The 17862-nt window shown below is 35.3% G+C and overlaps 1 protein-coding gene across 1 annotated transcript in view; it reads right to left on the bottom strand.

The window, feature by feature from the left end:
* The window catches only part of LOC107599740 (potassium voltage-gated channel subfamily C member 1-like), a 44057-nt gene that overhangs the window by 23692 nt on the left and 2503 nt on the right, over positions 1–17862 (bottom strand). Inside the window, exon 2 of the mRNA XM_016291421.1 lies at positions 13516–14184. Coding sequence (XP_016146907.1) covers positions 13516–14133 — 618 coding nt within the window. The 5' untranslated portion in view covers positions 14134–14184. The remainder of the gene's footprint in view (positions 1–13515; positions 14185–17862) is intronic.

Here is a 17862-nt window from a genome sequence, read left to right as displayed (position 1 = left end):
AGATTGTGGCTTTGTGTGATGGTGAGAGCGAGAGTGTGTGTGTGTGTGTGTGTGTGTGTGTGTGTGAGTGAGAGAGTGTGAGTGTGTGTCTTTGTGTGTCTGTGAGAGTGAGAGTGTGTGTGTGTGTGTGTGTGTGTGTGTGTTTGTGTGTGTGTGTTTGCCCTTGTCCTGTCTCACAGACACGGACACTTTGGGACAGTTCTCCTGAGTCAACAAAAATATCTAAAAATAAATAAATAAGCAAACCAAAAAAATGAGGGCAAAGAGAAGACAAATGATGTCAAAACTAAAGATTTAGGTCACTAAACTAGCGATTATTAAACAGACAGTATATATTTTATCAACCACTGAGACTCTCACAAAAGCTTTTTTTGGCCTGTAAAGGACAATACAAAATGAAACGAAACGAAATGAAAAACAAAACAAAAAGATCTGTAGTACTTTTTTTTGGACATGCACACTACCATTCAGAGGCCTCTTATGCTCATCAAAGCTGCTTTTATTTGTTAAAAAATACCGAACAAACAGTGAAATATTATTACAGTTTAAAAATAGCTGTTTTCTATTAGAATATCTTGTAAAATGTTATTTATTCCTGTTATCAACTCAATTTTCAGCATCATTCCTCCAGTCTTCAGTGTCACATGATCCTTCAAAAAACATTCTAATTTGATGATTTGCTGCTCAAGAAACATTTCTGAATATTATCAATGTTAAAAACAGTTGTGCTGCTTCATATTTTTGTGGAAACTGTGATATATTTGTTTTTTTCTGGATTCTTTTATGAATAGAAAGTTCAAAAGAATAGCATTTATTTTAAATGGAAATCCTTCTGCGATATAAAACAAATTCTGCAAGATTATAAATGTCTGTATTGTCACTTTTAATGAATTTAATTCATCCTTACTGAATAAAAAGTATTTTAAATTACCATGTGAATACTGTGGTACACTTACAAAAACGTTCAGGATTATAAGGATCAAATATTTATGGCTAACTAATAAGGCTGAGAATAAAACACCTCCTCAGAGATGGATGGAATTACTGCTGTTAATAAGTAGACAAGCGTTAGTGAACATTAAATAATTGGCCATCATTTTATAGCTTGACTTTGTTTAACTGTTTATCGGAAACAAAGATGCCAAGGACAAACCTCCTGCATCCAATCCACACGAGCCTCAACTGAAAAACAGCAAATCCTGTTAGACATTCCCAATATTCCACATCGCATTACCGATCGAACGTCCCCACATATAGAGATGAAGCATCTGTATGCGAGTGTTTGAGTCAGACACCAGGCTGTGATGCTGCTGCTCTGATGTGGCTCAGCAGGATATGATCTCATCTCCACGGGAAGTTCCAATCATCACTGAGATGAAATTACCCAGCAGGTCCGAGCTCAGGCTCCCTGTGGAACAGACATGAAACTGAAGAGATCGACTCATCGACACACACACGCACACACACCTGTGTCAGGGAAAACCGAAACGCTTTCTGTCTAATCTTTCGAAGCCCTGGCGCCAATCACAGTCTAGTGCATGTGAGCGAATCTCCAATACACCATCAGTCAAAAGTTTGGAATAATTAAGCTTTTTAATGTTCTTGAAAGAAGACTCTTATGCTCACCAAGGCTGCATTTATTTCCGTAAAAACAGTAATATTGCAAAATATTACTGCAATTTAAAATATCTAATTTTTATTTGAATATGATTTCAAATGTAATTTATTCCTGTGATGCAAAGCTGAATTTTCAGCATCATTACTCCAGTCTTCAGTGTCACATGTTGTTTATTGAGCAGCATATTAGAATGATTTCTGAAGGATCATGTGACACTGAAGACTGGAGTAATGATGCTGAAAATTCAGCTGCGCATCACAGGAATAAATTACAGTTTAAATTATATTGCAATAGAAAACAGATATTTTAAATTGTAATAATATTTCACATTTTTACAGTATTTTTGATCAAATAAATGCAGCCTTGGTGAGAAAAAAAAATCATGATTACTCCGAACTTTTCAGTAGTGTACATGAAGACACATGTGAAGACAAATAAAATGTGAGGTTATGAACCCGCAGACTCAGGACTCGTCATGGAGGTGCCCTTCAAGGACATCAGGAGGAATGTGGTGGGACAGCTGTGTAAATCGGCTGAGGGTCATGACAGTATACTTGTCTTTGTCAATTAAGCAACCAGGAGCCAGAATGCAAGGCCCCTGGGAGACGCCAGATCCAAGTATGACACATAAGAGCTGTTCATCTGCTCATCCTTTCAAGCCATGTTAAGACTGCAAATAAAATATTCATGGATCAGGGCGCCAGTGTCTCTGAGCTCATGATGCTGTGAGCTGCTACAGGTGAAGCTCCTCTGGACCTCAATGGAGAACACTGAGATCCCTGCGACCATTCATCATAAGATCATCACATTCACAGGAGAAGAGTGAATTTACTGAACTGCAATGGAGAAAAATCAAAACAGTGTTTTTCCACTATGATGCACAAAAGTTAAATATGACGAAATCTACACTAAGTCTATCTGTACTACTACAGTTCAAATGTTTGGGCTCAGTAATTTTTTTATTTTATTATAATACTTTTATTTGGTAGGGATGCATTAAAATGATCAAAGGTGACAGTAAAGACCTTTATAATATTACATAACTTACAACGTTATTTTTAAATTTCTTTCATCAAAGAATCCTAAAAATAAATGTATCACAGTTTCCACAAAAATATGAATCAGCACAACTGCTTTTAATGTTGATAATAATAATAATAATACGCGTTTTATAAGCAGCAAATCAGCATATTAAAATGATTTAAAAGGATCATGTGACACTGAAGACTGTAGTAATGGTGCTGAAAATTCAGCTTTGATCACAGCAATAAATTACATTTTAAAATACATTACAATAGAAAACATTTATTTTAAATTGTAATAATATTGTACAATATTACTTTTACTTTTAATTAAATAAATGCAGTCTTGGTGAGCAGAAGAGACTTAATATTGCCCTGTTGAATTTTCAGTGTAACAATTTATGTAAGTTTTACCTGCAATTTACACAGATACAAAATGTAAACATTTTTACCAAATTTATTTGACTCAAAATTCATTTAATAAAAAAAGAAAGAAAAAAATATGCAAGGCAATAAACATTATTTTATACTTATTTTGTCTTGTTCAAGGATTTCAAATTTCATGAATTTATTCATGTGTAAAAGGCTGGATTTTCTTGATCAAAAATACACTTAAACAATAATTTGTGAAATATTACAAATAACTGTAATAAAACAAATCAAATAACGGTTTTCTATTTTAATATATTTTAAAATGTAATTTATTCCTGTGATGCAAAGCTGAATTTTCAGCATCCATTAAGTTTTAAATGCAACCATTTTTTCCCCTCAAAAATTAGTTCTGCTTGTGTTTAAATAACAAGAACAAATGACTTCTTAATTAAATCTTCAAACTTTAAAAATGCAAGGTTTTTCAAACATTTTTTTCAAACTTTTCAAACAAGGCTTTGTCAAGCCAACATTAAAAATTAGCTGAATTTTCAGCATCCATTAAGTTTTAAATGCAACCATTTTTTCCCCTCAGAAATTAGTTCTGCTTGTGTTTAAATAACAAGAACAAATGACTTCTTAATTAAATCTTCAAACTTTAAAAATGCAAGGCTTTTCAAACATTTTTTTTTCAAACAAGGCTTTGTCAAGCCAACATTAAAAATTTGGAAATTACAGTCAATTAATTTTAATTGTATTTCCTTACATTCAAATTTGACTTGCAATTCTGCATTCTGTCTTGTAGTTCAACTCAAATTCCTGTAGACGACCAGCCTCCCTTTGCTACCTGGTTTGTTCATGCATCGCACCTTCAGCATCAGCAGAACACGGTCGACATAAACCCTCATCAAACATATGGGCACTTCTGTCCTCTGTGTTTATATTCATTACATACAGTACTGTAAATGGCTTGAACGATATTTCTTTGTCTCTGGGAGATGCACTGCTCTGTGCATTATGTCAAAATCGAGTTATGACTGGAAATGGGTCTTTTAAACTATGATCTGTCCTGTGACAGTTGAGTGTGGCTCAACTATATAGAGATTCAGAGAAAATGGAGTGTGAAAATTGACATCAAATCAATCAAAATGAACTTTGCAGGCACTTTTCTCTGTTAAAGTGTTTCTCTGTTATAGCCTTTGTAGAGCAGTGGAGTCGCCATGATAGATTTAACACGGCAAAACTGAGTGAAGCGCTGATGTATGTACATGCATGTTTGATTAATATTTGAGTGTTTTATGGTCTGAAAAACTGGTGCAAAACTCAAAGCTGACGGACCAGAATTAGAGCAGTCCTGAGATCAGGATTAGAAAGCACAACGGACAGTTTCATTTACACTAGACACGGATATTTGTTAAAAAGGCAAGTAAAGTGTCTTCAATTAATTTTGGAATTATAGGGTTGTATTTTTATTTACAATAAATCAAATCATGCATCATTTTCAACTATTAACTCCCATTAAAATGTTTTCCTGCTCATGTACTTGAGCTTAATTCTATAGAGTTCAATTATGATTGACATTTAATTAACAGTGCTTAAAAAAACACAGGTAAAAAAAAAAAGAGAGAGAGAGAAAATTAGAAGTGCTGTCTTGGCTAAAACTAAAACTGAATCTAAAACGGAAATAAAAATAAAGCTATAAAGAAATATATAAAAAAAAACAACATTTAATTTAAAACTATTTTTTTAATAAATACAACTTCAAAATATTAATACAAATATATAAATACTCCAAATATGTTATATATACTGTTATTTCACCATCAAAAGTTGTTGTGTTCATGTACTTCAAGCTTAATTCCATTCAACTCTATGTTATATTTAATTAGCAGGTAATGTCAATGATATCTTAATAGCAAAATTCTAAAGCATTTTAGACTAGGTAATTGCAATAAAGCTAAAATAATGCAAACTATACATTTTAAATTAAAAGAAACTTTAAAATGTTGTCTTGGCAGCTAACTGAAATAAATAAGTTGAAGTGAAAGTAATAAAATTACTAAAACTAACACAAATAAAAGTAAAACAAGAGTGAAATCAAAAGTAAATTAAAGCTATACAGAAATACTTAAAAACACTTCATTTAAAACAATATTTTTGAAAATTACAACTTAAAAATTACAACTTAAAATACAAATATATTCAAAATATGAATATATAGTATATAAATAAGACTAAACTATGCTGTTATTTTTATTTTGTGTTCATGCATTTCAAGCTTAATAGTATTTTAGACTTTATGTTCTGAATAAATGAGCAAAAACTAATTAAATGTTACAATTATCTCTGCTATATGTGTTATCGCTGCTGTATCCAGTAGGTGTTGAATAATATTCACAAGTATGCAAGAATGCAGTGTTTGTGTTAAAGGTGTACATGTGTCAGCAGAGCTCTGATGTCCCTTCATTCTCTAGGCTAAAACACAGTCCTGGACTAAAGTGCCAAATGTCACGAAAAGCTGCCTAAAGCAGTTTGTTTAACAGGACTGCTATGCACGGGTCTCAGGCAACCTGTTGTTACGCTCGGCCCGGCGGGAGGAGGTGTTCCGGAACCGCGTGGCCGGCGAACTGTTGATGGAAGCAGACTCCATGCCAAACACTAGTTATATATGTGAGACCAGTCTAGATTACTGTTAGACGTGACCTTGTTACCAGAGTAAAAAGACAGGATAATGCAAGTTGGGCAGCAACAAGTTTAAAATGTCATAATCAGAAAAAAACTAACAAACAAAAAAAACGGTTCTTATAGAATCATGATGTCATAATGCAGTTCTGATGAAATCACCATGAGAATTCTAACTGTTATTATTATTGCCTTTTGCTTTTTTCTTTCTTTTACAAAAAAACTGTTGCCTTGAAATAAATCTGAAATAAAATATAAATATTATATTAAAAACTTACAAAACAACAAAAATGTTGCCTTGGTAACTGACTGAAATAAAAAAAATTAATAAAGCTATATTTAAATAAAGCTATATAAGCTATATAAATAAATCTATATATATAAAAAAAAAGCTAAATAATTAAAAAATGTATGTAAAAATCTTTAACTAAAATTAAAATGAAATAACTGAAATAAGTTGATGTGGAAGTAATAAAATAATTAAAACTAAAATAAAAAAAGTAAAAAAAACAAAACATTTAATTTAAAACAATATTTTTTAAAACATTTATTACAATTATTACAATATTAAAATAACACCAGAAAATACATATAAAATCCAATTCAAAATATCAATATACAGTAGTCAACATTTGAAGTCGATCAAAACCTTTCATCAAAGTTGTCCTAAAACCAAAACAATATCCGTTCTGGTCTTAGAACACCTCTGATGAACTCTTTTGATCCGCTTCAAATGTTGACTACTGTATACTAAATATCACTATTATTATTATGTTTTCTTGTATTTCAAGCTTAATTCTATTCAACTCAATTGTGACTGAAATTTTATTAACACAGGTAATATCAGAGATGTTTTTATGGCCAAATTTCAAAGCATTTTAGACTTTTTTTCTGAATAAATGAGCAGAAACCATTACCCCTGCTGTGCATAAGTATCCTTATTTCCAGTATGTGTAAAAACTAAACAAAAAAAAAACACCAATACTGACAAAATGACAAAAGCACATAAAAATCACATGAAAAAATTTAACTAAAATTAAAATGAAAACACAAATAAAAGCCCATTCAAATTACTAATAAATACTATATATATAATTTACTATATATAAATCTATACATAATCTATATATCATGTGATTTGTTTGTACCTTTTTCACACGCTACCTGCGATCTGCATTCACAGTGCTGTGTGCATGTCGCTCTTTGCTTTACTTTAAAAACAACCAGTTCTTCCTCACTAAATTACAGCTGAAACAAAAAAGTATTTGGAAATTTAAGCCACACTTAAAATGCCTGAATGTCAGTGCATTAGATAATAAAATAACAGAGCAAATGGCATCTGGTGCACAAGCTTTTCTCTTCACTAAAGCCAATTTCCTTTATCCACTGGTGTTTTATCTAATGCAATGGCATTCACACATGTAATTGTGTCTTAAAGGGACAGTTCACCCAAAAGTGAAAATTCCTTTTCTGTAGAATACAAAAGAATCCTTTTTGTCCATACAAGTGAAATAACACTAGGCTCTACTGACAATTTTCAAAATATGATTAGCTCTACAGAAGAAAGTCATATAGGTTTGAAATGACATGAGGGTATAAATGATGGGGGGGAAATAATACTTTTTTTGAGTGAACTATCACTTTAAGTGTCCAAAAACGTTTTGGGATCAATGCATGTAACCTATCCACTGTGCTTTCAATGGAAGCCCATTACCACCATGAAATAAAAATAAAAAGGTAATTGTGACTATTCAACTCACAATTCAAACTTTTTCCTGGCAATTCTGAGTTTGTTTCTCACAATTCTGACTTTTTTTCCTCACAGCTCTAAGAAAAAAGAAGAGATATAAACTCAGGATTGCAAGATTTAAACTCACAAATCTGAGAAAAAAAAGTCTGAATTGTGAGATATAAGCTTGCATTTGTGTGAAAAAAGGCAGATTTGCGATTTTGTGTTCCTATTTCGCAATTCTGACTTTTTCCTGAGAATTGCGAAAAACAAAGTCTGAATTAAAAAGTTGCAATTACTTTTTTTTCCCTGTCCTGTGACAGAAACATGCTTCCATAGCTTTCAATAAAACAAAGTCCTTCCAAAAATGACCACAGAACTTAAGTCACAAAATAGTAAGACACCTATCAAAACTTGTTGGGGAGTAAAGGCATTACATAATTTAATTACAAAATAAATGTAACTGTAATCTGTAATTAAATTACAGTTAATTACAGATTACAAAATGTATTAATATTTACCATTTCTTGATATGATTTTAAATCTATATTTAACCTCAGAATGGTCTCAAAGTAAAAAGAGGAGCTAAAGTCTGATTTTATGGTGGCTGTGCTTTAAAATTAAATTATTACAATTGTATTTCAAGAGGTGAAGGATTTTGAAAGTCTGACAGTAATAGTACAAATTTAGAAAAGTAATCAAATGTAATCAGTTGAAAGTCATTGAAATGGTTACACTACTTATTACATTTTAAATAGGGTAACTTGTAATCTGTAACCTATTACATTTCCAAAGTAAGCTTCCCAACATTGGATATAGATAAAGAGAAAACGATTGAAATTACTCTTAAGCATCAATGTAAATGTTTATGGGATAAGTATTGATCTCTGTGTGGTCATTTATGATGCATACATTAGAGGATTCGTTCTCAATAACCTTCAGAAGAGTCACGTGCCAGTGAACAGTATTACAGTGCAGTCAGATGAACGTGTGTGTGTGTGTGTGTGTGTGTGTGTGTGTGTGTGGAGATCGCATGCCTTCAGTGAGACAAAGATCCAAGCGATCGATAAACGATCAATCAATAGACCACAGAATTGGGGGAGGAAGGCATCCGGTGCCTTTAGTCATAATTGAAGATGTTAAAATGAATCCATAAAGCATTCCTCAACCCCCATGCTCTCATTTCCAGCCACTCCCCCTCGCAAATGTCCATCTCCTTCAATCTCTCACCGCTCTGCTTCCTCCAGCACACTTTTTTTCCCTTCATATTCCTTACATCTGACCCTCTCTCGTTCATCTCTTGCTCTAGTGCACAGCTCGGGCTGCTGGTGAGCAGTATTGCAGCAATGTTGCGCGCAAGTGTGTATGTGTGTGTGTGTGTGTTCAAGCTTCATGTGTGTTGGACTGCTGTTGGTGTGAATAACATGCAGATTATCACTTGGCTCATAAATGTTTCACACTTCACCCGCCTCATGAATCTATAGCGAGCAGCTTTAAATCATGCCAACAATATCCTTCCATTCACATCTGAATCCTTCCTCTGCCTCTTTTTTTACAAGCATGTCTCTTTGTCTTGTCTAGTCCTCCTAGATTTGAGTGTAGGTTACAGAGCGCTGTCATGTCCTAATGCATGACCGGAGAGAAACCGAGCAAAGTCACACTGCTGAAATGCTTTCTGAGAAACTGTGTTTGCACTTGACAGAGCATTATCTTTATTTTCACATTTTTTTTGAGAGTTTTGCATAAATATGTTAAAACAAATAAGCATTATTTGTGAAACATGAGCAGTATGAATTCCTGTGTAAATCACAGGCAAAATCATTATGTAAATTGGTGCATTTAATTAAATGTAAACAGCATAGTTTATCCAGGAATGGTTTTATCAGTGATTTACCAAAAACGTGTTCTTCTTATTTTTATGAATAAGTTTGAAAAAGTGTATCTTATTTACTGTCACTAAACGGAAATAATTTGGCGAATATTTTAGCGCAAAGATTGAATTGTTGTATTCAATTCAATTCAATGGAATTCAATTTATGTATGAATAAATTGAAGAATGATTTACTCCGAAATGTACGGAAGTTCTAAGCGGCCATGCATTTTTTTTTTTCCGTCTTGTTTTCTCGTTATAACGACTTATTTTCTTGTTATATCGACATAACGAGAGTTGTTTTCTCGTTATAACGACTTCATTTTCTCGTTATATCGACATAACGAGAGTTGTTTTCTCGTTATAACGACTTCATTTTCTCGTTATATCGACATAACGAGAGTTGTTTTCTCGTTATAACGACTTAATTTTCTCGTTATATCGACATAAAAAAAGTTGTTCTCTAAGTTACAAAACTGCGCCAACAGGTGGCACTATTGACCTGAATATAACTGATGGGGTGTTGTAGGCTATGCTGTATGTCCACTTTACTGTACGCGTTTGGGATAAAAAAAAATAATGCATGGCCGCTTAGAACTTCCGTACAAATGTGTTACATTGTTATCATAAGCAATTACATGTTTAATAAATACAATTACAAAAATAAATGTCATATAAATTAATTTTGAATAAAATACATTTTGTTAAATATTCATGAAACTTGAGCAAAAGTAATGTCTAAATTGTACATAAAACTGTTACCTAAATTGTTGCACTGAAAATTCAGTTTCAATTTATATTACTGTATAAAAGTTTTTTTATGTTCTCAAAAGAGGTCTAAAATAGTAATATTGTGAAATATTACTATTCAAAATAACGGTCTTCTTTTTCAAAATAACTTTAAAATGTGATTTATTCCAGTGATCAAAGCTGAATTTTCAGCATCATTACTCCATCAGTGCCAGATGATCCTTCAGAAATCATTCTAATATGCTGCTTTACTGCTCAAAAAACATTTCTGATTATTAACAATTTTGAAAACAGTCATGCTGCTTCATATTTTGTGGAAACTGTGATACTTTTTTTTCTGTGATGCATCATGTGATACAAGCATTCTTTGATGAATAGAACATTAAAAAGAACAGCATTTATTTGAAATGGAAATCTTTTGTAACATTATACGTCTTTACTGTCATTTTTGATAATTTTAATGCATCCTTGATGAACAAAAGTATTAATTTCTTTCAGAAAAAATAAAAGAAAACAACTTTTAAACAGTATGTATGAATGGATTTAGAAATAATTTACTCAGAAATTTGTTGTCCTTATTTTTATGAATAAAGCCCAAAATACGTCATTTAAATTGAGCATCTTATAATTCAACGGCATTCTATACAGTATATCTACATCGGTCGCCCTGCTCTCTCAGCAATGGACATTAAAAAACCTTCATTTGACCACTAATTGATTGTGTGTACTATATGCGACTACATGCATGTTAATGCTTGCATGCACACGCCAACAACTATACAGTAAACCCCGGCTGACAACACGGTGAATGAACTGTGGCAAATATCGACCTGCCAGTGACATTTGGACAATGAAGATGCATTCCCCAGGTATAAGTCATGTCTAAATTCATCTGCAAGTGCACAAGCACACAGCAGATGGATTTAGCACACACAAGCACACACATACTATGTATATGTATAATATATACACAGATGTTGCTTTTATGGACATTATATCTGGTTTCAACAAGGAAGATGAGAGCTCCTCTATGACATAAGATGTTAAATTAGCCATGCATCTCAATTTCATTTAAAATACAAGACAGACAATATACAGCATGCAATAATTAGCAAATATGCTGATAAACTGACTTGTATGCTAGTCAACGTGGACAAATGGACATAGATTTTCTATGTATACAAAAATTTAAATTCCTGTAACACAACCTCAAGTCACTTCCTCAGCAGAATCTGATACATCCACACCGTGTATGAACACACTAGGGCATTTGTTTTCAAATATTTGACCATGTCTCAGGGCAAAAATATGAGTGATAGTCTATCATATTCGTGCAGTATCAATCAAATGCAGCCCGTCTCTGCAGCAGCTCCCATATCAGTGGTTATAATCACATCACATTGAACGTTATTAGCTCAAAACAACACAAGCCCACATTTAAATTAAAATTACCAAGGACGCGATTAAGAAACAAGCATCTGTGTTTGCTGCGTCGGGCATCGGAAACATGAAAGATTCATAAGAGCAGAGGGTTTATGGGCTATAAATGCAGTAACGGTTTTGTGGTTGGTGCAACAATTTAAAACAGCTGAAACAAAGAGTGTGTGCGTAATGGCACACTATAACATGCAATTACACGCATAAATATGAGGCTGGTGTTTATGGTGGCGCAGTGTGTGATTCTGGGGGAATATCCACTGGCAGTGCTGATTTCACTTTGACTGATAACTGCAATCGTGCAACTTTATCCACTCACTGCAACAGTCTGAGGATGAAGGATGAACTGCAAACATCCGTTACTGCACTAATTACTCATCTAATGTGACCTGTAACCTCAGGTTAAATGTCTTGATCAAGGACAGTTCACAATCTCACAACTTTCCAATTATTAGCTCAGATCTTTAAGACAATTACTTACTCATTAGTCATTTATCTGGCACTTTCATCCAAAGCCACTTACTGTACATTTATTAAATGACATATCTTTGCTCAAGGGCACAATGATGGTTCAACGCTCATGGCGTTTGAACCTACAAACTCTCCCAGATTTTAACCACTAGGCTGAATCACGTTACGGTAGGTTAAACGACAAAGTACGACAATGCATATTCTGAGGAATAGAGAGCATCTGGATTTACTAATTAAGTAAAAACAATCTCAAATGCACAACAGAACAACCCTTCAGAGGTTTCAAACAACTAACTTTCATCTTCTATCCTACTAACTAGCAGCAATTTGAGATTACTGAGGTATAAACCAAGGAGCTGTGATCACAATCAGGTATGTTTTCAGCACACCTTGTGAAGGAACGAGACTGCACAGATTTACTAATTACTCATTTAGTTGATGCTTCCATCCAAAGTTACTTACAGTACACTAATTGCCTGAGGTTAGATGTTTTATTCCAAGGACAAAATGATTTTTGATCAATGCTTGTGCCGTTTGCACCTATAATCTTTCAGTTTCAACTTTTCCAAACAAGACATTTATGAATGTTCTTTGAACATTCAAAATGTTCCTTTTTAACGTTTTTTAAAAAAAAAAGTTTTTTCTAAGGCGAATGTTAGCAAAAACATTAAAGGAATGTTACATTTTATCATAATGCAAACATTATGGGAAAGTTACTTTTGAATGTTCTCTGAATGTTTTGAAACAAGTAACTTAAAAAAAATGTTAGATGAACATCCACATAAAACTGTTTCAGAGAAAATGTTCCTTTAATGATGCATACATTTTTGTGCTAATGTTTTGAGAATGTCATTAAAAAAAAAAGATAACTTTGAATGAACATTATATGTTAATATTACTGAAAGAATGTTCGTTCAAAACTTTGAAAGAACCTTACCAGAACGTTATAAGTATGTTCCCTGTTAGCTGGGAAACTGGGAAATGTAAGTTAGTTCAGTGGGTTAACAGTATGGATTTGTAAATTCGAAGAAGTGTCTAGGTTTTCTAAATCAGTACGTTCAAACTCAAGGGCACAATCTGGGATTTAAACCCAAAACCTTTCAGATTCCAACCAAGTTATTTTACTACAAGGCAACATCACCTTATGTTAACCCAGATAAAAGTATGTCCTGTTTTAAAAACGTTCACAGTAGGTTATAAATATGTTTTTGAACATTCAAAATGTCCAGGTTTTAAAATGTACAGTTTTAATTTTTTTATGCAAACGTTAAAGTTTCATTATCATTTTGCAAACAATAAAGGTAGCGCGTAACAAAAGAATATATAGCCTGCTATGGATTTGTCCATTCGAAAAAGTGCCTAGATTTTCTAAATCATTACGCTCAAACTCAAGGGCATCTGATGTTTGAACCTAAAACTTTTCAGCCAAACTAGTCCATGCGTACAGTACTTAAAAGAATAAGGGTCTCGAATCAGGTTCTAAGTTAATGGTTTCAACGACCAGCTCACCACCACGAAGCGCTAGACTGAGGAGCTGTCCATGCGTAAAGAGGTGCTGAACACTCACCCGCGCGTATTTGGACGAATAGGGGTCCTCCAAGAGCGCCCAGATCCGGGGTTGCCACACGCGCCACCAGCCCACTTTCCTGCCGTCCTCCTGCAGGCAGAGCCGCTTCAGGTCTCCGTCCCCCGCGAGCGCCGGGTCGTCGTCCGTCACCTCCGGCTCGGGCGTCTCGAAGCTGTCCAGCGCCTCCTCCGCGTCCCGGTGCTGCCGGTAGTTCATCCAGCAGCACGCCTCCACGTCGGTCTCGTCGATGCCCCAGAAGGCGAGCTCTTCCTCGAACAGCGGGCCGCACACGTCGTTGGGGCAGTGCAACTTGCCCGTCCGGTAGTAGTTGAGGATGAACGAGAAGACGGACGGGTGCCGGTCGAAGAAGAACTCGTCGGACTTCGGGTCGTAGTCGAAGTTGCTGAAGGCGTCCGGCTCAGTGAGCCACGACAGACGCGTCCCGGGCAGCGTCTTCAGGGTGCTCCGGTACGTCTCGTGCCTCACGCCGCCGCAGTTGATGACGATTTTCTCGCTTTCCGACGGGCAAGTCATGTCGGCGCTGTAACATGCTTTGTTGGACGACTTGTTCCCACCCTTGCGCCCTTTGAATGAGGAGACACACACCGAACTGAGCATAGGGAAGGGAGAGGAGGAGAAAAAACGGAGAGGGGAGGTGAGAGGAGCGGTCTGTGGGGGGACAGGAGGGAGGGGGGAGAGAAAGAGGGGAGATGTTTAGTAAAGGTAAAAATGGAGGGGATCTTGCACATCATACAGGGGTCCCGCTATTGATATGCCAAAAATACTGCAGTGACATAAAGGTTGCCATGTGACCTTGCATGTTTTTGGCTAAAGTTGCTTCATGTGTGCGTGTGATTGATGCATGTTAAACATCAGTATGACATCAGCATCAAGAGTTTCAATGCATGGATGGCATACACTCTTCAAGATAAAGCTTCCAAAAGGGGATGTTTGCAGTTATGCTAGAGAAGAACAATTTTAGGTTCCCAAAAAGAACCTTTCAGTGAGCAGTTCTTAAAACAACCATTTTTTCTTAATGTGAAGAACATTTGAATCATCTAAAGAACCTTCTTTCATTATAAAGTTACTTGGATGAAGGTTCTTCACTGAACCATCAATGCCAGTAAGGAAGCTTTTATTTTAAGAGAGAAGGTCATGTGCAGTATTTAATCACCTTTTCCCTTCAAATGTTACTATTTCATGCAGTCCCTGAATTAATATACACGCTGCATATGCATAATACTTAATACGGCTGTTTAAAATAGTTTTAGAGGTGGCATCTCAAACTGCAGGACTTCCCATGAGTATTTTGTGTCAACTAGTCATCTCCAAAATGATCAAAGCATATCACATATCACTGTTATGGAACCGTTTGGTGGATTAAAAAAGGGTTTTGAAATCATTTTGAACACACAGGACACAATAAACAACAGGATCATAAGATCAATAGTCCCTTGACACAAGTTATCCGAAATGAGATTAACATTTATTCGTCTAGACGATGCTTTTATCTAATGCAGCTTGCAAATGACAATTATGCAAGCAGAAGCGATTATTATGTGAGAAAAACAAAGAAGAGCTTCTAGACAACAGTATGCAAGCATTTGAGCATTATATAACTGGCAATCAAACAATTATGCATTATTTCATCTCAACGCATCAAAAATCACAAAACAGCATTTAAACTGCAAAAAAAATTTGATTTTAACATTTTGAAAGTCAATGCAAGAAAATTAAGACGAAATTAATATATAATTGAAAGTAACAGCATCAATAGCCTGTGCATGTCAACTACAGATACTATATCGATACTATATCAATCTCTCAATCAGGCGTATTGCTTTCAAATGTCCTATGGTCCGCAAATCATGAAGCAATGCCACTGCAAGATGCAACTGAGGGTGAGAGACTATTGCGAGTGATTAAAATTCTCTGTCTCTCTTTCTCTTTAAATGAAGCAGCTAATAAGTCAAGAGCTTCACTGCAGCTTCATGGGGGAACAGAAGTGAGAAAGAGAGACAGAGAGAGATAGAAAGGTGCTCGTTATGCACACACAGCAGTACAGCACTGTAAAAGTACGTGCATGATGGAGGAAAAGTGAGAAAAGGTGCCACAGAGGTCGAGGGGAAAGATATTTGAGCAAAAATGTGAAGAAAACACAAGCTTTTTGTTGAAGAAAAAATAAATGCAGACTCAGAAGTTTGAACTGAGCTGATATAAGCAGAACTGCAGCGCTCAGACGAGAAAGGATTAATGAAACTTGGCAAACAAAAAGAAAAGATGATGTCAAATGAGTTAAGGGTAGAGAAAACAACAACTGGGCACAGTAAAGTATTTTTAAAATATGCATTAAAAAAATCAGACTTTCATCTGAATCAGATTTTACAGAATTATGCACTGTAAAAACAATTTTTTAAAAGTTGTAAATACAACGAAGATTATTGAGGTATGTTTTTCACTATTTTAGTTTTTCTACTTAAATATTCTATGGTTAATTCAATGTGGTACTTGCTGATTCTTTGTAATTTGTTGTGTAATTTAGAGTGAAAATTGTTTCTACACCAATTTTGTGTTTTGATGGTTCTAAAGAATAATATGACGAAAATATTAAAAATAAAGAAAATATTGATTAAATGATATGGAATATAAATGTGCATGTCATGACTATTATATCTGCTTCGTCATGCCTAGAGCTGATCCGTGCTGGTCGCTGAGGGAATACATCAACTTTCACTGTGGACGAAGCGGAGTTCCGCCCGGGGTCATCACATGTGGTTGCCGCTCATTCGTCGGATCCGCCGGGCACGTCATTCTCGACCCTGCCGCCTCAGCTCACTCTAGCCTGGCCTCAGCTCACGCTAAGCTGGGGCTTCCCCTCACACTAGGCCGCTGTGTTTTTCGTTGTGAAAGTGAAACTACTTTGTTTGGTCTTCCAAAAGAGGACACGACTAGAAATCAGTGGTTAAGTTGTATTTACAACACTGTTCCAGAACAGTTCAACCCAAATATTCAGATGTGTGCAGCACATTTTATGGAAGACTGTTTACTGATCCTGGGAGAGTAACGTTAGACTACAATGCTGGCAGTTCTGACTCACAGTCTGTAAGTACGTTTTAATTTAAAGGATTTGCCACTGACGATTCAAACGCGAGTTTTGGGCAGTAGAGTAGCACTTGTTGTTTGTCATTTCTCCGATCACAAATGCAGACAGAGTTTTATGTTTACATATAATGTGTTTTTTAAAGAATCGAATCGTGAAATTTGTGTCAAAACCCAGCCCTAATATATATATATATAAATTCCACAGAAGAAAGTAAGTCATATGGAACGACACGAGGGTGAGTAAATGATTTAAAAAGCTGGCCTTAGTTGGTTTGAGTTATTCTCCCAAGCCTAACCAGGCAAAAAGCCCAAAACCTTGTTACAACCACCAACAGATTAGCCTGACCAGGCTGGGAGACCAACAAACCAGTTTAGGTTGGTTTAAGATGCCTTTCTTTTTTCAGCAGAGCAAAAAGGACGAAAAGCAGAGGTCATGAAAAAAAAAGAAGAACAGAAACAGAGAGAAAGCAGATGTGAATATAAGTTGCATGATATGTATCCCTCCACCACAGTAGTTCCTGATCTCTTCCCCATTATCCAAAAGGGTCTGGCTGCAGCCTTGCACTTGCACTCTCAGACTTGCACTCTCAGACACTTGCGCTTCCGCTAGCGACGTCACTTGCAGTCTTCATTTTTTTATTTTGTTCTATTTATTTATTGTTTTTGTTTGAATCTCTCAACATTTTACAACAGTAGCCAGGTGGTGAAGACAAGACAAAAGAAACTAAATTACGAAGTCACTTGCAATCGCCACTTGCACTCTCCGATACCTGCGACATCACTTGCAATCGACACAAATCGTGCGTGTTGCCAATGGAGACAAGACGCTGTGGTGGTGATTAAACGATTAAAACTAATTTTGTACCATAATGTACAAGGTCCTGCAAGCCATCTGTAGGAGAAAAAGACAAGACCCGCAAATCCGTGGCCACAGAACACCAGAATATGAACGCATGCGCAAAGTCTTTCGCTAAGCGTTTTCCTCCTGTAGAAAAACATAAACACTTAACATGGCTTAATGGGGTCATATGATACGATTTCAAGTTTTCCTTTCTCTTTGGAGTGTTACAAGCTGTTCGTGAATAGATAAGATCCCTGAAGTTGCAAAGACTAAAGTCTCAAAACCAAAGAGATATTCTTTATCAAAGTTAAGAGTCAGCCACACCTACCTAAAACGGCTCGTTCTAACACGTCCCCACATATCTACATCACTATGTGGGAAGATTTGCATAACGCCACCCAAAT

Source organism: Sinocyclocheilus grahami, unplaced genomic scaffold (genome assembly GCF_001515645.1).
Source record: "Sinocyclocheilus grahami isolate Dianchi unplaced genomic scaffold, SAMN03320097.WGS_v1.1 scaffold270.1, whole genome shotgun sequence".
NCBI lineage: Eukaryota > Metazoa > Chordata > Actinopteri > Cypriniformes > Cyprinidae > Sinocyclocheilus > Sinocyclocheilus grahami.
The sequence above is the reverse complement of the archived record's forward strand: the minus strand, read 5'-3'. Positions and strand labels throughout refer to the sequence as shown.